The sequence below is a fragment of the Puntigrus tetrazona genome, chromosome 23, assembly GCF_018831695.1.
Source record: "Puntigrus tetrazona isolate hp1 chromosome 23, ASM1883169v1, whole genome shotgun sequence".
NCBI lineage: Eukaryota > Metazoa > Chordata > Actinopteri > Cypriniformes > Cyprinidae > Puntigrus > Puntigrus tetrazona.
The window spans coordinates 14,374,929-14,399,516 of NC_056721.1; the positions used below are offsets into that span (position 1 = coordinate 14,374,929).

The 24,588-nt window shown below is 38.2% G+C and overlaps 2 protein-coding genes across 6 annotated transcripts in view; both read left to right on the top strand.

The window, feature by feature from the left end:
- The first annotated feature begins 664 nt into the window (after positions 1–664).
- esyt1a (extended synaptotagmin-like protein 1a) lies at positions 665–15,581 on the top strand. Its single transcript, XM_043224199.1, is given in 32 exon segments — positions 665–1,204; positions 3,353–3,394; positions 4,722–4,856; positions 4,998–5,071; positions 5,601–5,673; positions 5,745–5,834; positions 5,923–5,978; positions 6,305–6,425; positions 7,942–8,118; positions 8,457–8,539; positions 8,629–8,657; positions 8,660–8,676; positions 9,665–9,754; positions 9,840–9,941; positions 10,049–10,120; positions 10,222–10,308; positions 10,472–10,621; positions 10,693–10,851; positions 10,929–11,105; positions 11,277–11,359; positions 11,703–11,751; positions 11,866–11,955; positions 12,032–12,127; positions 12,240–12,311; positions 12,397–12,483; positions 12,605–12,751; positions 13,348–13,469; positions 13,574–13,672; positions 14,060–14,191; positions 14,271–14,376; positions 14,464–14,513; positions 14,598–15,581. Coding segments are annotated over 32 exon segments (3,237 nt in total). The 5' UTR covers positions 665–862; the 3' UTR covers positions 14,626–15,581.
- A 305-nt stretch (positions 15,582–15,886) lies between these two features.
- Positions 15,887–24,588, top strand: part of fmnl3 (formin-like 3) — a 37,369-nt gene continuing 28,667 nt past the window's right edge. For 3 of the 5 annotated variants that reach the window (XM_043224627.1, XM_043224629.1, XM_043224626.1), the window contains exon 1: positions 15,887–16,474. In XM_043224627.1, coding sequence (XP_043080562.1) covers positions 16,361–16,474 — 114 coding nt within the window. In that variant the 5' untranslated portion in view covers positions 15,887–16,360. The remainder of the gene's footprint in view (positions 16,475–24,588) is intronic. The other 2 variants (XM_043224625.1, XM_043224630.1) reach the window with 1 other exon arrangement.

Sequence of the window (24,588 nt, forward strand, 5' to 3'; positions counted from 1 at the left end):
GTGACTAGGCAGCAGTTATTTAACAGGTTGTATAAAGTAATGTAACTACAGTGTAGCAGAGCTCTATTAAGGGCTGGTAATCAACGTGAGTACCTTGAACAAATGAATTTTGTGAGTAACAGCAAATTCTGCATTGATTAAATTATCAAGCACAGATGCATAAATACAGATTTAATCTGCACGGCAACGTAACCTCGGCTAGCAGTTGCTAGGTGATGCTAGTTTGACTGCAGTGCAGGTTTGTCAGTAGTCTGCAATTTAGTCGTTAATGGACAAATGTTAGTTTGCATTAGCTTACCCCATCATTAAACAAAATGCGTTTTCTGCACCATTAGTGTTTGGCTTGGCGTGCAGAGAAGCGCGCCGCATTGGTTGTCACGTGACCGTATGTAAACATGCGACAGCCTAAATGTTTCTGGTGGCACGCGCTGTGTCTTTATAATTTAAAAATCCCCGTTGTCGCGTTCAGCCTTTTCTGTCGCTTGAAGCATGACATATATAGCTGGTACATGTCATGACTGTTAAATAAAGGGTGAGTAACTACAGTTCCCCAGAAACCGTAAAATGTGCCCGGATCCCACACACAGACATTTTAAGGTTTCGATGTGGTTTTTACCAAGAATCTAGGAGGGCAGAAGCCTTCAAAACACGCCCCTACACGCCCATCTTTTAAGCAAACTAGAAATGCACAACTTTCCGCTGCAAAGGAACAGACGTACGCGCCGTTTTAGTCGAGCGAGCGAAGTATGAGTCGTGTTTTTGTTTTTGTTTAGTCTTCAGCGTACAGCACCCCTTCGCTTCCAGCGGTACTGAGCGGGTTTCTGGAGAGCAGGTCGGAACCGCTCGCGGAGGACGGGGTTTGATGCAGAAAGAGCCGATGTCATCTGAGGATGCGGGGCCGAGCGCGGGTGCCCCTCCGGAGGCTGCGGACTCGGCCCTGCCGCACGCCTCCGCTGGAAAACACGCCGTGTCCGTCCTCTGGTCCTTTGGAAAGTGCGTCGGTGCCTTATTGCCGGTCTACCTGGCTGGATATTTCGGATTCAGCATTTGTTTAGTTTTGCTCGGTCTCCTGGTTTACATGGGATGGAAACAAAGTCGCGATGGAAAACGAGCCCGGCTGCAAAGCGCGATGTATTTTTTAGAGAATGAGCAGGATGTGACCACTACACGGGTGTTTAGAAGTAAACGGGAGTTACCGGCATGGGTAAGGGACTTTATACTATAAATGGCATCATTCTTGTCGCCGGTGGTTCAGTACCGTAAGTTAGCCACTGAACACATGAAATCTTATTTAGACATGCAGGATTTCTCAGCGCTTTTCGACAGTATTCTTTTTGCATACAATAAGCGTAAAAGCGTATATTTAGATGCTTTCGTGGCAATGACAGCTCGACTTTATGCTGTGGTTACTTACGGATATGATTAAAAAAATCACCTACTCTTTCAGTACAACCTGTTAGTAGCTATTAATTACACATCAGACGCGTAATTACACACTCAGTGTTCTCACGCTCCTTTATAATAACATCTATTTTATGTTACAATACTTACTCTTTTGTAATAATTAAACTAAATTAAAGCAATCCTGTCTCACGAATGGCCTTCATTATGCCAGTACTAAACTCCAAGAGTGACTGGCATCTATTAGGTTAGTCACTAAAAGTATTAGTTACATTGACACCATTTTATTAACAAGAAAATATTCAATTTGTAATTGGTAACCAGTGGCATTTGCCATTGACATTTACACAGTTCTTTAGTTCAGATATCAGCCGTTCACTTTTGACTAATAATAATAGTAATAGTAATAGGCATTGGTTAAAAAACAAACACAATGGTTGCTATCCAGTGGTAAATATCCTATTTGTGACTGGTAACAAATTGTGTTCAGCATCAGAGTTTCTAGGGATCTGTAGTTGGCTAGTATGCGTTCGAGGAAGATTTAAATTGACTGAAATGTATTCATTACAAACTAATAACTAAACTTGCTAGTGCTCACTATCCCAATTAAATAAATACATTTGTGACTGGTAACCAATTGCTTTATCCGTTCAGTTTTATTAGGACTGTAGTTCAGACATCAACGCTACGATTTCGGTTTTATTAATAACTGACCCCTTACTTACTTTTATTTAGTAATATTTAAATAGTTGATGGTACCATATCGGTTTTTCTAGCAGTAAATAAATAGATACTGGTACATGTTTATTAGGCGCTATCAATGTGTATTCCAGTTCATAGCAGTAATCTTACTAGTAAGATTTTTAACTATAAGTAGCCTAGATATTTAGCCTAAATTTACATACATTTTACATTTTTTACATACATGAGATTTTACGCACAGAAGGTTACTTTCGTTTTGTTAACAGGGAACTCATAGTTTTGGTGCTGTATTTATAACTATGTTACGACATTATCTGTAGTCTGAATGCGCCGTCATCATATCAAGTTTTTTCCGGCCAACTCCGCCAATCAAATTTACAGTTTTCTCCTATCCATGAGCATTCGGCACACTCCCTGGCAGAGTTTATATTCTCCTTTTCTTCCCCGTTCCTCATTAAATTCATTACATTCCAAAGTCAGTCCAGCCCTTGCTATATTTGGACATTAAAGTATCCAACCTCATGAAAATGAGTCACCAGCAGCTAAATGGCAAAATGAACAATTTGCAGCAAGAATTTGTCGAGGGGGTGATGGGAAAACTTGAAGAAGCTGAACGTTGTTTGGAAAAGTATGACCTGTGGTCAGAGAAACGTACATGCCTCACATGTACCCAGTGGCTTTATTTAACTGATGTGTTTTGTATAAACCTACCCACATCCTGTCACAAATGATGTGTTTAAACTTTAAAGATCGCTTCCGCAGAAATATAACCCTTGTCTGGTGTCTTAGATTAAAGCCAAGTTGTATTTAATGTAATTCATTTATTATTTGTCATTTCATTCAGTTGCAATGTATTTGCTCATTTATTGTTAAACATCTACACTGAAATCAGAACTGACCTTTAATTAAGGGTCCATTTCTTTTTAGTCGTACTTTTATGATTCTTTTTTCCCCAACAATATTCCAAAATCTACTATTGCCGAACAGAGTACATTTTGTGAAACATTTACAATTCTTCTTGTGCAAGAATGACAAAATGTTCAAGAAACTGGCAAAACTGTGTGTTTCTGTGTCTGCTCAGCTGTTGTCTTTGCCTGGAAAATGCTGGTATTATGTTAACAACAGTTCTGACCTTCACAGTGTTTATTTAGCGTGCAAAATAAGCATGCCTCCTTGCGTACCTCACGTGAAAGCGTTCTGTTATATGTGCTGACATCGGAAGTCAAAGTGTGCTCTTGTTTTTCCACAGGTGAACTTTCCTGACGTGGAAAAGGTGGAGTGGATGAACAAGGTATTAAACTCTTTATTCAAATAGTAAAATGCGCACGTGATCGCAGCTGCTGTTCTCATTGCTTCTGCTTCGTGCTCCCGAGGGCACAGCGTGTGTGTTTTCAAATTCAGTCCCTAAAGATAAATAGTTAAACGTTTTGGCAGCGCTCCAGTCTTTGCACAATGTGTATTAAGTTGTCACTGGCGTAACAGACCTTATTTTGGAATAAAGGAACCAGACTATTTTGTGAATAAAAACATTTTCTTAGGAACCACACAGACTTTGAGGGCTTATCAGAAGAAAACTGCCTTGTAAAATGACTGCCACATGATCTTCCGGATTCTTTAATTATTTCTTCTTTTAAAGCACAAAACATTACTTCTTAGAAGACCAGACACTTTACTGATTGCACAATTGTTAGCATTTAGGCTTGAAACACCCTTACATACTCCTTACATTGGCTAGGCAGCTTATCAGAAGACTGATGCTTGCATATTGACTGACCGGTCTCTTCAGACTATTACAAATCTACACACCCTGATCTGAGATCTGCTAGATTGGTACTCTCAAAGAGGCTTCACTCTCCAGAACTTTCTTCTCTGTTCCTGGCTGGTGGAACGATCTTCCAAACATACATATCCGGAATGCTGGATCTCTGTCAATCTTTAAGAAACTGCTGAAAACTCACATCTTTCAGCAATACTGACATGTAAAAAAAGACCACTATCTCTGTTCTCTTCTTATCCCCTTGTTTATTCCTTCCCTTCTGGCATGTACTAATTTGAACACTCCCTGTGACTTGTTAGCATTTAGTCTGTTTGTCTCTAAAAAAATGAATCGTTTGTACTCTCAAAAGTCATAAAAGCTTTTAAATGTTGTAAATGTAAATGTAAATGTTTGCCTCAAACAACTTTTTGTTTAGACAACGAGAATAGGGAGGGTGGATTGTGGGATATGCTCCAAAGCTTACTACAAACACACACACTGCTCTTTCACATGACACTTGCAAACACAAAGTAAGTGAATATGCTATGATGCAGGTTTTGTAACTGTATTTAATTGTGTTTTTGCCGTCAAACTAAAAGGCACAGATTTAAGTTTTTATTAATGTAAAAAGATTAGGTTATTTGTTTGAGGTTATGGAGTACAGCAGTCCTTTGTAGAGTTTTCTTCCTTTGATTTGACTGACAAGTTACGCGCATTTTGCATGCATTCATTTCAAAACATAATGCTTTAATGATTTTGTATTAAAGAGTGCATTGCACCCAATGTAATATTTTAATCATATATTCGAGCAAAAATCTACATTTACTTGCTATTGTCATCTTAATGGGTTTTTGCCTCACAGATATTGCAGCAGGCCTGGCCGTTTATTGGACAGTATCTGGAGAAGCTGCTGGTGGAGACTATTGCCCCTTCGATCCGAACTGCCAGCGCTCATCTGCAAACTCTCAGCTTCACCAAAGTTGACCTGGGCGATAGGGTATACAAATCTCTTTCTGATAAAAGATAAAACAAGTTTTTGCATATGTTTCTCGTATTTGAATTTGATTCTCAGCTTCAGCTTATCAGAGCAATTTCTTCAAAATGCTGGCCGCTGACTAAGACAATGATTTGTGAACAGGCTGTGAAGGTAGTTGGGGTGAAGGCCTACACTGAGCATGATAAACGTCAGGTGATACTGGATCTTTATATCAGGTAGTGTTATTGCTCTCTTTCTTAGCACACATGTTCTCAAACTCGGAGTTGTAGTCGTGTCTTATTCATAGTATATTTTACATAGTATTTTTTTTAATCATATTTACAAAAAACGATTATTATAGATATTGAATTAGATATATTTTAGCATTTTTTGTCTCTGTGTGATCTTAAACTGCATGTCTTAACTCTTAACTCCACTTTAAACATTCTACTAACTATAAGTAACTTATAACTACATGTCAACAAATTCTCATTTACCTGCAACTTACTAACTCTCAAAGTAGACTGTTAGGGTAGGTTTAGTAGAATAAGTTGACATATACTTGCAAGGTTTCTCATAGTCTGTATGTTGTGGACCCATCAAAATAAAGCAGACAGTCTACTAATACTCTGACTGCTAGTTGACATATAGTTGCAAAGTTACTTACTCTTAGTATAATGTCTAAAGTGGACTAACGAAAAAAAAATGTTTCCCACCAAAAAAATGTATTATAGCCGTATTACAATCCTTTTGGCTGTGTTGCAGTTATGCTGGAGATGTGGAGATTAACGTTGAGGTGAAGAAGTACTTCTGTAAAGCTGGAGTGAAAGGCATTCAGGTAAGGAGGAGTTCAACATGACACAGTAAAAATAATAGATAAAAGGCTAAAATAATGATCTTTTTTTATAGCTCCATGGAAAGTTGAGGGTGATCTTGGAACCTCTAATTGGAGACGTTCCTCTCGTTGGAGCCATCACCATGTTTTTCATTCGCAGACCAGTTAGTGCACCATTTTCCAACTCTATCTCTTCATAATAACCCCCTCTTTTTTTCACGCAGTCTTTGTTTCTACTTCTCCCCACCATAGAAACTCGACATCAACTGGACTGGCTTGACCAATTTGTTAGACATACCTGGTTTGAAGTGAGTGCATTTGTTTTGTATCATCGTTCTATTTTGCTTTTATGATTTATATATACCTCAACTCCACTGGATTTTTTTAATACTGTAACTCTCTCTTCTCATGTGCTTCATTCATTAATAATCAGTAGAGCGCTGTTCTGATTATTCAAAGTCTGCTGAGCTTCCCTCCGTTCAAATAAAGCAGGGAAACATGCAGTCATTCATATTTATCATGGCTTAACTCATTATAAGCACTCAGAAGCCATGCTTTAAAATAGTTCAAATGTATTTTATTTGTGCTTCTGTGTCCCATTTTCTCTGTACGAACCCCTTGCATTCATTTTCAGTGCCATGTCGGACACTATGATAATGGATGCAATCGCCTCTTTCCTGGTTCTTCCCAATCGTCTCACTGTGCCTTTGGTGGCCAATCTGCACGTAGCACAGCTGCGTTCCCCTCTCCCACGGGTAACACTTCACTGTGCTTTAATGGAGTATTTAACTATGTTAACCTTCATATTTTAACTATTTAAGATCCATCACGTATACTTTAATACTCCATAGTTTCATCATGCATGCTTGTCCAGTGTAGCTGCTTCATAATGTGGTAGATGTTCCCATTTATGTAATTACGTATGTTAATTAAAGGAACAGTTTACCCAGAAAAGAAAATTGCTGAAACTCATCCTCAGATCATCCAAAAATGTAGTTTGTTTTTTTCATCAGAACAGATTTGGAGAAATTTAGCATTATATCAATGCTTACCAATGGATCCTCTGCAGTAAATGGGTGCCGTCAGAATGAGAGTCCAAACAGCTGATGAACACACTACAATAATCTTAAAGTAATCAACATGACTCTAGCAGTCCATCAGTTAACATCTTAGGAAACAAAAACCTTCATCCTTAACCTCTTAAGACCTGAGAAAAAGTATTTTTTTTCTTTTGATGTCTTCACATTGGTTACAGCATTAAAAATAATGTTAAAAATGTTTTTTTTAAATTATATTTCATTCATAAGTTTTGCTAACCATAGCAACGGTTTTCAGTTTCTTTAAACATGCAAAATCACTAATACATTTTTAGTTATCAAAAAAAAAAAATTATACCAAACTTTGTGTGAAGATGTTTCTCAACTATGTTATAAGACAATTATTTCATGTACCATTTCTCTTTTTGTAAAATGGTCATAAACAAGGTTTCTCATTATGTACAATGTTTCCACAAAATGTATCCATAAAATGTGTTTTTTGAGCAACATGTAATGAAAAAAGATGTGTAATATGGGACTAATAATTGCCAAAAATTTCGTAACAATTCATTTGTTTACAAAAAAATGCATAATAAGCATGTTTTTAGTCCGGGTGACCTCGTATGAAATCAACATCCGGTTTTGTAACTGAAAGTCATATTTTTATTTGAAACGCCATAACATTGTCCTGAGATGTTGATTTATGACACAATATAAAAATTAGACTGATTAAAAATTTCTGTTAAAGTGTCAGTAAATTAATTTCAGACATTTCAAGACCAACAAAGTTATGGTCAAACATCCATTCATTTGGTATCTCTGCAAAGCCTTGAATGTGCTCTGTACAGTAAATAATGATTTGTGATGACTCCAAGAAATTTGCTATAATATTCTCATATAAGGACGCAAGGTCATTTTTAAATTCAAGCTGTGGCTTTCAGCTAAAATACCTGCATAAAATTGTTTTCTTGCGACAGTTTAACATTAAAGTTTTTTATTACAAACAAATAGCTTTTCACTTCACAAGACGTTGCTGGTGGACTGAAGTCATGTGGATTACTTGTGAAATGTTGTGATGTTTTATCAGCTGTGTGGACACTTTGACCCACAGAAGATCCATTTATGAGCATGTGAAGTAATAAGTAAAAATTCAGCAAATTTTATTTTTGTGTGAACGACTCCTTGAAGGCACACCTCTTGTACTCTGCTTACCCTTGTTTTGTGTTTCCCACAGGGTATAGTGCGTATCCACTTGCTGGAGGCAGAAAACCTTACTGCCAAAGATAACTACATGAAAGGTGTGATATCTGGGAAGTCTGACCCATATGCAGTGCTCCGAGTGGGCACGCAGACCTTCACCTCCCACCATGTGGACAACAACCTTAATCCTCAATGGAGGGAGATGTACGAGGTCAGAGAGAGATGTGTGTGGGTAGCATGTGATCAATGTGATTACTAAAAAAAGTGTGTCAAAGTTCTGAGGAAGGGGAAGCTGTGTTTTTTTTAATGTAGGTGTTTACTGTGTTGTGACTCTTGTACTGCTGGCAACAGCAGGAAAAAACAAAGTGTGATAGTGCAGTATGTGACTATCATGTGCTGAGATCAGATGAGCTTAGACCCTGAGAACAAACCCTGAGAAGCATCTGATTATTTCAAGATTCTGTATTCCAGTTTTGAAGCATTATTGAAGCAAATTGCCTTTATGCCATTTAATTTATATCTATGCATTTGTGTTTATTTGATTGTTAGGTCATTGTTCATGAAGTACCCGGTCAGGAGCTGGAGCTGGAGGTGTTTGATAAAGATCCCGACCAGGATGACTTTCTTGGGAGGTATTAATTTATTAATAGTATAATAATGAATAATCAATTTATTAATATTTTTATTTTTAAATTAATCTTCTCTAAATCACCATTTTTAGAATGAAGCTGGATTTAGGTATTGTAAAGAAAGCGTTCTTTTGGATGAGGTACATTTTTTGAGCTAATATATTTTATGCATCTTTATCTATTTCTGTATTTATCTATCTATCTATCTATCTATCTATATCTATCTATCTATATATATATATATATATATATATATATATATATATAGGGGTTGGACAATGAAACTTAATTGCCTGATTTTAGGGCCTCCTTTTGCAGCCAATACAGTATCAGTTGGTCTTGGGAATGACAGATACAGGTCCTGCACAGGAATCAGAGGGATTTTGAGCCATTCTTCTTGCAGATTAGTGGCCAGGTTTCCTGACTTACTCCTCTAAAACACCCCAAAGTGGCTCAATAATATTTAGATCTGGTGACTGTGCAGGCCATGGGACATGTTCAGCTTCACTTTCATGCTCATCAAACTACTCTGTCAGCAGTCTTGCTGTGTGTATTGGTGCATTATCATCCTGATACACGGCACCGCCTTCAGGATACAATGTTTAAACCATTAGTTGCACATGGTCCTCCAAATGGTTCAGTGCTCTTTGGCAGTGACGCGTCCATCTTGGGTATTGGGCCTAGGGAATGCCTTGATATTGCAGCCCAAACCATCACTGATCCACCCTCATGCTTCACTCTGGGCATGATACATCACAAAGACTTGCTGTCTGTTTCACAGATGCACCAGCAAGACGCGCACCAACAATTTGTCCACTTTTGAACTTTGATATGTCATATGTTGTGTGCATTGCAATATTTTAAGCAAAACTGTGCTATTTCTCTCCTAATTAAACCTGCTCTCTGCTCTTACTGGTAGAATGTGTAATTAATGAAGAATTAATGTCCAACCCCTGTATATATATATATATATATATATATATATATATATATGTGTGTGTATGTGTGTGTGTGTATATATAATTAAGGTGGAAAACTTTTATTTTACCACCCTTTCTGTTTCTTAGTGATGTACTCTATATTATTTCTTCTATATTCGTAATATAATGCTTTTCACTGCGGTTTTAGTGGTACACTTTAAAGGACGCACCATCAGGTCAGGTTCATCTCAAGCTAGAATGGCTCTCTCTGCTCCCCTCTGCAGAGCGCCTAAGCGAAGTAAGCTCTTGTCAAAATATAAAATAAATGTTCTTATAAATGTTCTTCTTTAATTTCCAGAATAAACCCTTTTTATCAAAAATAGGTGCTGGAGAGGAATAAAAACATTACAATATATGGAAAGACAGCAGATCCTCCTTCTGCTGCTATTTTGACAGTTTATCTTGACCGGGCAAAAGATCTACCTGTAAGTTTATGTACTGCACCACTGTTGCGCTTCTTTCAGCATTAATTGTTTTGTCCAAGAAGTGCTTAAAATGTTGATGTTATTCAGTGGGATGTGTTTCTGTTCAGTTTAAGAAAGGCAACAAGGACCCCAGCCCCATGGTGCAGATTTCTGTCCAGGATACCACCAAAGAAAGCAGGGTATGATATCAATGCTATACAATATGAGTAAAGTTTATGGAATTTCTATACCTTTTGGAGTAGCTCTTTTATATATATATTTTCATTCATTAAAAATCCAGACGGTGTATGGGACTAACAATCCAGTATGGGAAGATGCATTTACATTTTTTATTCAGGACCCACGCAAACAAGATATCGACATCCAGGTACAGTATAATCACTGTAATTGCAAAATATTAAATCTAGAGTGTTGTTAATTTACCCCTTTTCATTATGTAACTGCAATAATTTCTTTCAAGTACTCATTTAATTGTGTACGTATGCATATAAACAGCATTTATTCACTGTAATTGTTTCCATCGGTCCCAGGTGAAGGATGATGACAGGGCTTTGACTCTGGGGAGTTTGTCTGTCCCTTTGTCCCGTCTGCTCTCCAGTGCTGAGCTCAGCATGGATCAATGGTTTCAGCTAGAAAAGTCCGGACCAGCCAGCCGTATCTACATCACAGCTATGCTGAGGGTAAGACAAGATAGATTGATTTTGGTTATTAAAAACCCGAGGACACATAATGTAGGAGTTGCATCTCTCAGGTGCTGTGGCTGAATGAAGAAGCCATCCTTACCACACCTGTGACTCCGTTACCCGGAGATGGAGATATTGAAGCAGAAGTGTCTTCAGGGGTTTCAAAATTAATCCCTGTTTCAAAACGTCCCGAGCACACTAGTCCAGACAGCAGTTTTGCATCTGAGGTGAGCCTCTAAATAAGTGTAGATTTTTGATGTCTTTTGGAAAAAATATAAGATACGTTATCCCATGTTCAATATAGGGTGTTCTGCGGATCCACCTGTTAGAAGCCCAGAATCTCATTGCTAAGGACAATATAATGGGTGGGATTGTAAAGGGAAAGAGTGACCCGTATGTGAAGATCCGAGTAGGAGGACTGGCATTCAAGAGTCAGGTCATCAAAGAGAACCTCAACCCCATCTGGAATGAACTTTATGAGGTATGCGTGCTAATTTATTTTGTGTGTGGAGGGATATGGCTTATTTTTTAAACACAAGGAATCCATCTTGTCCATCTTCATTCAAACATTTCTTTTTGACTCTGCAAAATAAATGCCCTCAGTGCAAAGAGATATTTGTAAGTAATGCACACTTGTCTGTCTGTACCGTAGGTGATCTTGACCCAGCTGCCAGGTCAGGAGGTGGAGTTTGATCTTTATGATAAAGACATTGATCAGGACGACTTCCTTGGCAGGTGAGGTGACAGCCTTCCTCGTTTACTTTCAGAATTTTATGCTTAAGTTTCAGCTTACACTTCTGTTTAAATATTTGGTGGCTTTGAAAGAGGTAATTTATGCTCACCAAGGCAGTATTTACTTAATTACAACTTCAATAAAACATTCAATATTATAGCCATAATATATAATCTATGAAAAGTAGTAAGTTACAGTCTAGTAAGTTACAAGCTAGTGATCTCTGATTCATTTCAAGGTTTCAGAGATTGTGTGTTACAATGTTTCGGCTAGTGAATCAAGAATCAGATGTTTTGTTAATACATGTCACTATTTTTCTGGAACTTATTTATTATCTGGTTGCAGGGTTAAAGTGAGTCTCAGAGAACTCATCAGCTCTCAGTTTACTGATCAGGTGAGACTCTCTCTGTTTTTACATGCAACATTCATAATTTTTTTTTTCTTGTTATACTTTCTATATCTGGTCGTATGCTTGCTTACGTCTTTTTGTGCCTGTGTCCTGCCGCAGTGGTATACTCTGAATGATGTGAAGTCTGGACGAGTTCATCTTGTGTTGGAATGGGTGCCTAAAGTTTCAGATCCCAACAGACTTGAACAGGTAATGTGCTTTTATTATGCATGTTTGATTGTTCATCCGAATGCAATAATGTCAACTGATTTAGTGATTTTTACAGATCCTACGTTACAATTATCGTCAGTCTTACCTGAATAAAACGGTTCCTTCCGCTGCTCTGCTTTCTGTGTATGTTGAGAGAGCACATGGTCTGCCTGTGAGTTTCATTTTATTTTCATTCAAATATTTGAATTCTTTCTATACAGCTTAATTTGAAGCTGGACTTCAGCATCAGCTTCTGTTAACTGAAAATGTACTGTTGTTTCCAGTTAAAAAAGAGCGGAAAGGAGCCGAAAGCAGGAGCAGAATTGTGCCTCAAAAATGTGTTCTACCGGACCAAAGTAAGATCCCAAATCCTCACAAATGTATACTGATGTTATTAAACTGTTAAAGACTGACAAAGGAATCATGTCTCCCCCCCACAAGGTTGTCAATAGCTCAACTTCTCCACAGTGGGATGAAGCTTTTCATTTCCTGATTCATAATCCAAGAGAAGACACACTTATAGTCAAAGTGAGAAGCTATTTTACAGTAAATGTAGATTTTAAGGAGTGAATTTATGTCAGAAGGACTATATTTCTGTACTATTTTCTGCTCTGGAGTGTCTTGTATATGAATGGGTGTGTGTTTGTAGCTCTCTCACAGCTGGGGTCAGGCTCTGGGCTCTCTTGTGCTTCCTGTGAAGGAGCTGATAGATGAGAAGGATCTAGTGATGGACCGTTGGTTCAGTCTGGATGGAGCCATGCCTGAAAGTCAGATTCTGCTGAGAGCTGAACTCAAGGTTAGAAATCGCACACATATTCAGCATGTGCTGAACAGCATGTTTACATTCAGCCAGAATGAAGTCTATTAATACAGACAGCCGTGTTCCAACACACACACGCTTTTGACCATGTTGTTTATTCAACGTGGAATTAAATAGTGCCCAACTATTTATTATTAATTGCTTTCTTTAGCAAGAATGAAATTGATCAAATGTGACAGTAAAGACATTAAAAATGTGACAATAGATTTTGATGTAATATTGTTCTTTTGAACTCATTTGTAAAAATCAAAGAATCCTGAAAAAAATCAGTCAGAGTGGAACAACTATTTTCAACATTGCTAATAATGAGAAATGTTTATTAAATATGAGATCAGCATAATTTAATTATTTCTGAAGAATCATGTGACACTGGAATCGGAGCTCCTGAAAATTCTGCTTTGTTGTCACGGGAATAAAAGTTTCATTTTATATTGTATTAATATTTTAAAATAATACAGTTTTCATTGCATTTTTAATCAAATAACTGCAGCAGTATTTAGCATAAAATGCTTGTTTCAAAGACAAATTAGTATTTTTTCTGTTGAATTATTTTTATCTGATCTGTTCAAAAGCTCCTAGACAGCAAGTTGGCTCAGTGTAGCGATGCGGAGGATTCAAGTCACATCATCTCTACTGGAGACGAAGCTGCTGCAGGCAATCGTGAGCTCCGACACAGAAGTGTGCCCACCCAAGGGTGAGCTCAAGAGAAGCTCAGTGTGTTACTGTTCATAGACAGGACCAAGCAGTAACTCACATTGATGTGTGTTGGTTTATTTGTGTGGATGGATGTAAATACAGAGGTGAGGATGCAGATTCAACCGGGAAGGCCCAGGTGAAGCTTTCTGTTGTGTATTCATCTGAGGAGAACCGACTTGTCATTACTGTCCATGCCTGCAGGTAGGTGTCATACAAGTAAAATGAAGAACGGTCAATAAATAAGTCTATAACATTATCTATTATAAATTGTATGCATATACATATACATACATACATATATATATAATAAGTAAACAGTACAGACGAATATGTAAACAAACACTTTTATTTTGGATGTAATCAATCGTGATTAATCATTTGACAGCAATAAATAATACAATATAATGGTCAATTTAATATATATATATATATATATATATATATATATATATATATATATATATATATATATTATATTATATAAATTAATAAGCATAAAAAGGAAAAATATCTTTAATGCTGAAAAAAGCCTTATTACTCTAGCTATGGTCCTTATGTTTTCTTTTATAATTCTGTATTCTTGCACAGGAACTTGCCATCCTACTCCAAGGATCCTCCAGACACGTACATCTCCTTTATTTTACTTCCGGACAAGAACCGGATCACCAAAAGAAAGACCACTATTAAGAAGAAAAGCCTCAAACCTGAGTTCAATGAGAGGTTAGTAGGAGCATTTATCACATCCCTTTCTGATGACGCAGAGAGCCGAATGTTCACCATCTTTCACTCGCCTCTACAGATTTGATTTTGACATGTCACATGAAGAAGCTAAGCAGAAACATCTTGAAGTGTCTGTCAAGAACAGCGTTTCCTTCATGAGTCGTGAAAAAGAGCTTCTTGGCAAGGTATTCATCGTGTGATGAGATAAAAACACGGCAGACATTACAGACCATCTTTCATTACTGAGATTCAATCTGCGTGTTCTGTTTCAGCTTCTGATAGATCTGAGTCAGCTGGATCTCAAAGCAGCAGTATCACAGTGGTATGTTCTGCGCAGTCGTTCACTGTACATCACTCTGAGATTACACCGTGTTTGCTTACATCTTTCTTATTTGTGTAATTTCAGGTACAGCTTGTCACATGAGACCAACTGACTGACCGTCCTTCCCATGTTGACTTCATTTGCAATCATTCATAGTGGAGCCTGATTTCACAGATGTTCTCCTGACACTAGCAGAGGGTCCTAGAGCCGGGCGTCAGGATAAAGATTGCATCATGTAACCGCTGTGCAACTAGCTTTCGCACAAAAAATATAGCCTGCTTGATTTCCATCTTAAACAAATGATGTTAGCACAAGAAGGCTATGAGGGCACCACCTTGAGTCAACTCGGCAGCTGTTGGAGAAATGTTACATTTTTTAAAGTATTTGTAGCTTTTTAGCTCCTGCACTTTATGGGTCATTGAGAATGCAGCGGTGAGAAGTCAGAGCTTCTGTTCAGCAGTGTTTATTGCATTTCATTCCCCAAAAAAATAGTTGTGGAGTTGATTATTTCCAAATGAATCCACATCATGCATTTCAAAATCACCAAATTGCTATATATTATTATTATGATTTTTTTTTTAAGAAAGCCTATCAAGAACGAATCATTTTATATTGTTTCCTCTTTTAATATCTAATAAGGGTTTAGATATTATTTAAACATTTCTTGTATCGTTGGTTTCCATATTTTAGCCTCATGTTTGTAACTAGACTATTCATTTTACACATATCAAAAAACGTGTTGATCACTGTGCAAAGTGAGTACCTTCCCAAAGATTTAAAATATATTTTATGTGTGTATGTTTTAACCATAGACTGTAACGAAGGTTCAAACCAAAAGGCAGCATGAATATTTAAAATGTAAGTGCCAATGAGTCGCTGAGAGACAGATGCTCAACAATGTTACAAAAATGCTTGAGTTGTGTCTTAAAGTACAGAATTAGTTCCTCGTGAGAAAGACAATTTTGACAGAAAACAGAGATGCTTTTGACGTTGAAATGTAGTGCTCCTGCACCCTGTTAACCAGAGCCTGTATCGCCGTTTTAATAAATATGCCATTTGCACTTTCAACAGATGTTTTTTTTTTTTTTTGATGTTGAAATTCAACATGCATTCGGTACATATAATTACTGCAATGAATTAGCCAATTATGTTCAGAATAATAACCAGCTGTGATATTAACTGTTCCGAGAGAAAATAGTAGGCTCAGCTAAAGCCAAACGGTCGTGAATAAAGTCATTAAAATGCCACAGCGGGGGCTGCTGGGATTCCCAATTAGTAACGATGTAATTTCAGTGGTTCGCCAGTGGGTGGCGACACAGAGCCAACAGGAAACCGCGGTCATTCAACTTTACGCTAGAGATGCGATGTGGAGTTTGTAGACTGATGGTGAGGGTGGGATCAGTCTCATGTCGATAGCTTTCATTGTGGACGCAGCGAGTTAACAGATGAGCACTAATCGGGATCTCCCAAAATACACCATAAACAAAAACCCAAGAGAAGAGCAACAAAAGAAAAAGAAGAAACAAGAGAACTGACTGCTTGACATGGATTGTCCAGACATACGCTGTACGATACTTTTAAAGAGGACATCAGAGCGATACTTTTTCTATTTTTATTTTTTCTAAGGCGTTTTCTAACATCCATGCCGATTGGTAATCGGTTCTGAAACGAATCACTTTATCTTTTTGAACTTTTTTTTTTTTTTTTTTTTTTTTTTTAACAAAAGTGGAATGTGATCGCACGTATTGGATGTATACTGGATTTATAAAAGGCGCCGGGAGGCAAAGAGTGAATTAGACGCAGAGCATCTAAATCCTGCATCTGGACGACATTATAAAAGTTAAATTATGGGGAATATTGAGAGCGTGGACGGCCAATCTGAGATGAAGCATCACATCATGCCCTTGAAAGTTCCCATGCCTGACCCAACAGAGCTAGAGGAAAGATTTGCCATTGTATTGGTGAGTAACCTTACGGGGCCAAAATATACAGTAAACAAGCTCGTGCGTTTTTACTTCATAAACGAATTGAAAAGCGTTTAAAATATTTACTTCGCATCAACTTTTGTACGCAGCAGTAGTCTGCATTTACCTGTAATCATAAATTTCATACGTTTGCTTATTTTTAAAAATAACTATCATTTGTCCCTAACGGTATTGTTTAGCATCTCAAACTTCACAGTGGTCGCCGGACGATCACGTCGCATGGCTGAGCCGGGGACGTGTTGACATTTCTTTGATACGCTCCGTATGTCAGAAGCTTTATGACTTTCTCAAATGTTTCCCTGCCACCCCCATCTAGTTCCTTTTGTCTGTGAAGCCTCACCGGCGCTGATAAATGATGCGAAACGGGCACACAGGCGCTAAACTCACTTTACATGCCGAAAAGTTTCGTTCGGTAAGTTATGGGCATACGTGCAAAGAGCGTGTTTTAGTGAGGGGCATTGTACTTCACCTCCTCATAGAGCAGCATTTTCTGAATTCCCCCAAAACTCCTACGAGTGAGAGCTGGTGAAAGATCCGCCTCTCTCTCTCTCTCTGTATGTCTCTCTCTGTATGTCTCTCTCTCTGTATGTCTCTCTCTCCCTCTCCCCCCCTCTCTCTCCCTGTATGTCTCTCTCTCTGTATGTCTCTCTCTCCCTCTCCCCCCCTCTCTCTCCCTGTATGTCTCTCTCTCTCTCTCTCTCTCTCTCTCTCTCTCTCTCTCTCTCTCTCTCTCTCTCTCTCTCTCTGTCTCTCTCTCTCTCTCTCTCTCTCTCTCTCTCTCTGTCTCTCTCTCTCTCTCTCTCTCTCTCTCTCTCTCTCTCTCTCTCTCTCTCTGTCTCTCTCTCTCTCTCTCTCTCTCTCTCTCTCTCTCTCTCTCTCTCTCTCTCTCTCTCTCTGTCTGTCCTTCTATCCAGTGATGGTGTGGGTCTTTCGCAGACATTTGTGTTGAACACACGCTCTCATCTGTCATTGTGAATCTGACATTATGAGGCAATCAGGCGTGTTTACATAATACAGTAACAGAATCATAACATGGTAACATTTGGAAACATTGCCTGCCCGAATCTGTCAAACAGTTCTTGTGTGTGTGTGTGTGTTTTTTTTTTTTTTTTTTTTTATCTGTTGATTTGCGTGTTGATTTAAGAGCAGATCATTATATACTAAATTGATATTTATTCTTTATTAACGTACAGAGTTAGTTAGGATATGCCGTTACCTGAAGGTATTGCTAGTCAGTTATAAAGTGTTGTGGGTGCTTACCAGGACATTCTCTCCTAGATTTTATTTATGATTTTTGATCTGCTGATCAAAGAGTTGTAGTTTAAACAACAAAGTGACCTCATTTTCTCCGTGCTTGGTCCGGTGGTGGAAACATTGACTATCCCAGGGTGGATCCGAGGTCATTTTCGGAGCCTTGCCGGCAGTCTTCTTTAACTTCGGGCCAGATTTCCTCTCGCTGCTTTTACTTTGTGGGAAAGCATAACATTTTGATTCGCGTTTGTGTTTCAGTGCGGTTATCGGACGGCAGCATGCGCTGGGCTCCGTCCGTCGTGCCCGACAGATAAAGGAACATCAAAGTTTGTGTCCGGCAGAGAGCTCTCCTCTCAGGAAGAGAGGCCTCCGACTTCACGCTACGGTGCTGATTAAGAGTCACGCAGGTTAAAAGTGTTCCCTCCGTCACAGAGGTATCAGTGCGGCCTGAACAGAAACATTTTCATTTATTAAAAAAAAAAGCCCCAATAGGAAAACTGATATATTCTGACAGTCCCGGCCGCTCTTTCGCTTGTATTTATAGCTTTTCTGACAGCGTGCAAACAGTGACGTAACTCTCCTCCCCGCATTTCCGCCCTTGATTTCCTGTGTGCTGTTGCTTGTGAGGTTGTGTCTGCTCGTACCGTCTCCCCTCCCTCAGACGGGTAGCGCCTGATGATGTCATGGGCGAAGGCCGTGCCAGCGCTGTAATGGCCGTGCAGCGATGGCTTTAACAGAAGCTTAGCACACAGGAGGGCGGGCCGTGCACGGAGATGGATCAGGGGATGAGACCCCTGGGTTACATCAGACAGCTTCATGCGGCCCGCTAATAAAACGCTCGGCCCGGGCCTAACCGAGCGCATGTGCCCCATGCATCGTTTCGCTCTTTTTCCTTTGTCTGGCTGATTCAGACTCTGCTTCATCTCAGCTCTCTGCGGCTGGAAACAGCTGCCTGACATTTTTCCCTCGTTTGCGAAAGGAAATTGCATTGTGGAGCTGGCTGCGGCCAGTTTCTCCAGCGGTGCCTGGAGAGTTTGGCTCCTGGCTTTCTTGATGGTCTCAATCTAGACTATTCCTTTGGTCACGCAGCCTTCAGAATAAAGATTACGATTTTCTTTATTCAAAGTAGCTACATCATGACTGAATACGAGTATATCAGATTTCAGGAAGACTTAAAGAATAGCTCACCAGAAACATTTCAATTCTGTCATCATTTACACACTTCAGGGGAAGTAAATAACAAAAGAAACTTCTTTTCTTTTTTCTCTTTAAAAAGGTTTTTAAACTTTTTAAAGAGAAAAAGGGGGGTAGTTTATAAAGTGGGTGTGTTAAAGTCAACATGAATGCTGTTTACTTTTCTAATCCGTTACTGGTCTCATTATGGATGATTCACGGACACAAGTTGTAACAAATAAAATGTTTGTGTGCATAATCTCCATCAAAATGAAGGCTCCACCTCTTTTTCCAGCCTGGTTCCAATCTGACTTTTAACGATCCAATCAATTTGCAAGTTTTAATCTTAGCCAATATTCTTTGTTTTTTTCGTTAAATGTTTTTAAATACATAAATAACGAAATGTGTGTTATTTATATTTTCATTTTAGATTAAGTATTTTAGTTATTTGTCTTTTAAATATATCTATCTATTTTTTAATTTTTTAATTTCAGTTTTACTTTAAGTAATTTTAGTACTTTGAAGTTACTATTCAAGGTTTTTAGGAAATATGTATTTTTTAATTTAAACTTTATTTCAGACACCGGAAATTTTTTTTAAAATAGTTTTACATAACAATAACAACTCTGCTTGCATTTCATGTCACCTTTCTTGTGCACTGTCAAACTTCAAAGCTGTAAACGTAAAATGTACTTATTTTACAAATTACTTGTGAATTAGGCTACTTTCACAGAATAAGTGTCATAATGTGCAAGGGGAACAGCATAAATCTGACCTGACATCTCAAAAAATGAATTATTATTTATAGGCTCCTCTATAATGGATTGTTGTCTATTTTAACCTCTGTAGTGCAGCTTTAAACAATGTAGGTGGAACCCTAAATCCATATGGGCTATTCTATGGTACTGGAACGTTCTTACGCCTGAAACTGAAGCTGGGGTCTAGCTTCCTAGCTAAACTTCTCCATATGGGCCTTTGTTTTGTTAAAGAGACAAGAGGTGCAATTTTTTTTTTCCAGAGGTGCAGCGATGGAGCAGGAGTAGATGTGTATGTGATATCCTCTTTCAAAGTGCTCCCGCTCAACTGCACCGCGGCGGATTCCTGCGGTCTGCTCTCGGATAAAGCCACGGGAGAACTTTAGAGAGGGAAAATTCCCTTTGAACTGGCTGTCTGCCACTATGCTCCGATGTAATGACTTTACCAACACTTTTAGCGGAATGTCGTACTGTAGGACTGTTTCAAAAGACCACTGGACTTATTTTCTTGTTTGTCTACTTTGAAGTAGACACCAAAAGAGCCTTGGATATTATAGTAAACGCTTAGCGATTCAAAGAGCTTTATGGTGCGCGCAAGTGTTTAAGTGCGAGCTTTGCCACACAGGAAGAGGCAACGTTGTGACCTTCCAGCCCCGTTTCTTGTCAGTGTGACCCCTGACTCCGCGCTGTCTGTCATGTCACAGAATTTGATAGATGTCACTCAAGTGGAACTAATGGAGTCAAGCTGTGGCCCGTTTATGGGACATTAAACCTAAATCATTTTCATTGGTTTGGCCCGTGCTTCGTTTATCTGCTCTGTGTGTCTGGTCAGCCTGCTTTCGAGCCTGAGTGCTTCTAAAAGGCCTGCAGGTGGGGAGGAATCGGCCATTGTTTGTTTGTTGAGCCTCGGATTCATGCTGTGGGAGTGTACATCTGTCTCACCAATGGCCCCATCACAATGTTTGAGATGGGATGTGTGAGGCTCCTCTCTGTAGGCATCCTTGTTCTACACAAAAACACACAGACTCTTGTGCATGCGTACAGACAAGTCTGACAGGTTTTTGTGTTGTAAGGGGACTTTAAGGTGAATTTATCAGGTGTAACTCATTCTTTATAGTTGCTTATTGGGTATTTGATGATATTTAAATGTATTACACAGAATTGCCGAAGTTAGATAGTCCAAACAGATAAATATCTGTGCGTAAAATGCAAGAAAAGTCTGGGTCTTTGTTGTACAAACAACTATTTCATTCTGCTCAATATATGAAAAGCTTTTGCCAGTTGTTTTTCTATACTTTTTTGTCACATTTTTCAGTTGCAATATCTAAATATCCTTGAATCAGGATAATATTATGTAAGGCTGGATTAAACTACAGAACTTCTAAAATCTGAACAGATTTTTAAAACACTTGACAGCATACACTTACCTGCTTTGTAAATAGTTACAAAGAAAAACTGGGCATCATACACTAGAAGACTAGAAAGTTGTTCCGATCACAACAAACTCACTCAGAAACGTGCACCTTGTTGCTAGGAGACGCAAGACAAATGTAGAAAACAAATGTTTTCTAAAAACAACCGAAAATATCAAACATGATTGATAACCTCTGATGACTATCATACATTAACCAATTTTTTGTGGAATCTGTCATCTTCAATCTGCTGACTGGCTCTGACTTTCCTCAACTAATGTTGACCTGTGGCAAATCGTGGCAAAATTGCGTAGTGTATTCCAGGCTTTAGATGTTTTTAGATATCTAAAGTAAAAAGGGGCAAGAAAAATGGTATATAGTGAAAAAAAATAATGAATAGTTTTCATTAGTTTTCAGTGTTTCTTTCTTGATTTGTGCATAAATCTACCAATGTTTTTTGAGGTTTATACATGCAATAAAAATGATTAGTAGGGTAAGAAATGTGGTTAAGCAATATAAATTCTCTAAAAAAGTCTTACTTTGCCATGCAGTGTCGCATCTCAAGTAAATTTGTTTTGTTTTGAGGATTTTTGGGATATTTACTTGATGTTTATTTTTGCAGTAGCTGCCATGCATGTTATTTGCAATGTATATGCAATTTTACATTTGCATGGTTTATGTTTGGCCATAGGTGTGTGTGTGTGTGTGTGTGGGTCAGGCTGCTCTCTTTGCAGCTGTGTTGAGGGTCCATTCTGAGCAGTGGTTTCCTCCCCAGCACAATGGAGGCTCTGTGAGTGTGTGTTGTTTTAGAGCGAGGGCCTCTCCCCCCTGAGCCCTTTGTGCTCATTTCTTTTACTATAGAGCTCACAGGAACTGCTGCAAGAGTTCTTACTTGCAGATAAATGGCATTTCAGCACACGTCTGAAAATAAATGTTGTTTCGTTTTTACGCCACCTATGATAAACCAGAACATCCTCTTTCTAAACTCCTTTTCTTAGGCTCAAATTTAGAAAAAGTGTACTCCCGTTCTTCCATGTATTTTAAGGTTGGCAGGACTGAGTGGGTGGTGACTCTGTGCTAGAACTCACCATTATTATTATCTCAGGGTGAGTTTACTCACCACACCATCATGACACGGGCGGTGGCCTCCTTAGCTTGACATTGTGTTTAACTTTCTTCTGTATTCTGCAAAGCGAGCTCCACTATTCCATACAGGCAACATTTAGAGCCTCTGTGGCTTTTTCATGGATAGACTACCTACTGTTAAGAAATGTGATGCAATGTATAGGTGCTTTTTCTTTGCGATGCACTGGAGATAAATAAATAGTTAAAATGGGACCCATTTACTTGAGAAGCAAAATTGCACAAGTATATATTGATAAATTATATTTTTCTTACCCCACTGGCTGATTTTTTTAATTTTGTAAGCATAGGACACAAAACAATATATACTTGTCTAAACTGTTAATCTATGCTCAGTAAAAGTACTTTTTAATTGTACGTCACTCAGACTTTTGAATGGAAATGTAATAGTTTCCATAAAAGAAATTGTTCTTGAACAGCAAATCTGTGACATTGAAGACTAATCACTGATGAAAATTTAGCTTTGTCATTACAGGAAAATAATACATTCAAACTTATATTGGTTACTTTATTTTGTAATTATATTGCATGGTATATTTTATAGGCTAATATTTTAATAAAATGAGTGCGGCCTTGTTAAAAAAAACATGTGCAATCTGGCTGCATATTGGCACAGCTGTGATAAAAGTTGCAGTTCAGTCAAAAGTACAAAGGCAGCGCTCTGATATACAAAAAATAAAACTACATTAAATATTTTCCCTCAGTCAAAACTATGCACAGGAACAAACAATAAATTAATGAGCTCACACCCCTGAAAACATCAAAGCAAATATTCAAATAAATGTTATCTTTATTAACAAACCAAGTCTAAACAAGTATTCTCACCTGAAAAATGAACGCTCCAACTATATTCTGTGAAACACTATTATTCACAAAATTATAATGGTAAATTATAATTATAAGATTAGTTTGCTAACATATCTGTACAAGAGTGTGTGCCGCTGTAAATGTTTGGATGTCTCTTCTGTCTCCTGTGCTCTCATTCCTGTTGTACTCTGTGTATCCGTTATGACCCTGTTCCTTTCCATCTCCTGTGTGGCCGACTGAAGACACAAACAGGACATCCTCTTTTTAAGTGTCAGCCAAACATCTGATTCACTACGAATTATATTTGTAGAATGTTTATATTTATAGCGCCATACACGCTCAGTTCTAACTTCATGACTCTACTGATTCACATGGTTAGAATTAATCCTGCTCATATTTAATAACTGAGATGTGTTTGATGATGACACCATTTGAGCACATTTAATGCGCCACAGATCCTATCGCAGAAAGTAGAAAGGGAATCTGGGATGTCACATCTGGAAGCCTCATCATGATTTTCGGTAGTTCCTGAAATCACGCCTCATGACAGGAAACACTTCTAAGTAACCACATCATTGAAGACAGAGTAATTCGTAATTGAGGATTCACTTTCATACAGAATGCTTGAGCAAAACTTGTGAAGTGGACATTTTCACAAGATTTTTGTGGTTATAAGATAAGAATGTCAGGCTGTACCGATATGAGCTTCTCAACTCTTCTATTTTAAAGGGAGATGCTTTTTTTCGTTTTTGACCTGACTATGATTTGTGGTGGATATCATGTTGAGTTCAGAGCCTTGGTGGAGAAGTGCGTAGTGCACTAGTTTGCAGGATGCACACCACAGCTGTAGACCATCGAGGTGTTAATGGCCCCATCAATATGATGTTATGGGCCTGTAAAGTGTCAGTGTTTACCAGTTAACTCTCCGTGTTGTTGAGAATATTTAGTGGAAAGTATCATATGCAAAGCATTTTCAATGTTCACAAGAGCTGAAGTTGAATTATTAGTTTTACCATCAGTGAGTAAGTTCTTTCTCTGAACAGCTGATTACAGTGGTGTGTCTATGGGCATTTAAATAGGCAACAAAATCTGTAGTGAAATTTTCATGCGTAATCATAAGTTTCATGTGTAGATGATTTTAAAGAAGATTTAAAGTTTTAAATTATTTTTTAGATATAGATTCATTTTCAACTGATAAACGCCACGAAAATAAAGATCTGATTGCCATTGTTCTCTACATATAGCGTGATATGAACCCTAAACACGTTTTGTCAAAAAAGATGATATTGTCCACTTATAACACAAAGCTGACAAAGCTGACAAGTGCCCATGTTGTTTTTGTACCGAAGCCGATAAGTCCATTTTAGTGAACCTGACTTGAAGTGTGCAGAAAGCTGTGAGGAGTTTCGTCAAAGCTGACTAAAAGTGATCAAGGATGGATTATTTCGATAAACTTGATGAACCCATATCTTCTTCAGGATAATAAAAGCTGAAGCGTTTTCAAGAATGTTACAAAATCAGCACATTACAATGGTGAGGGAATGGCTCA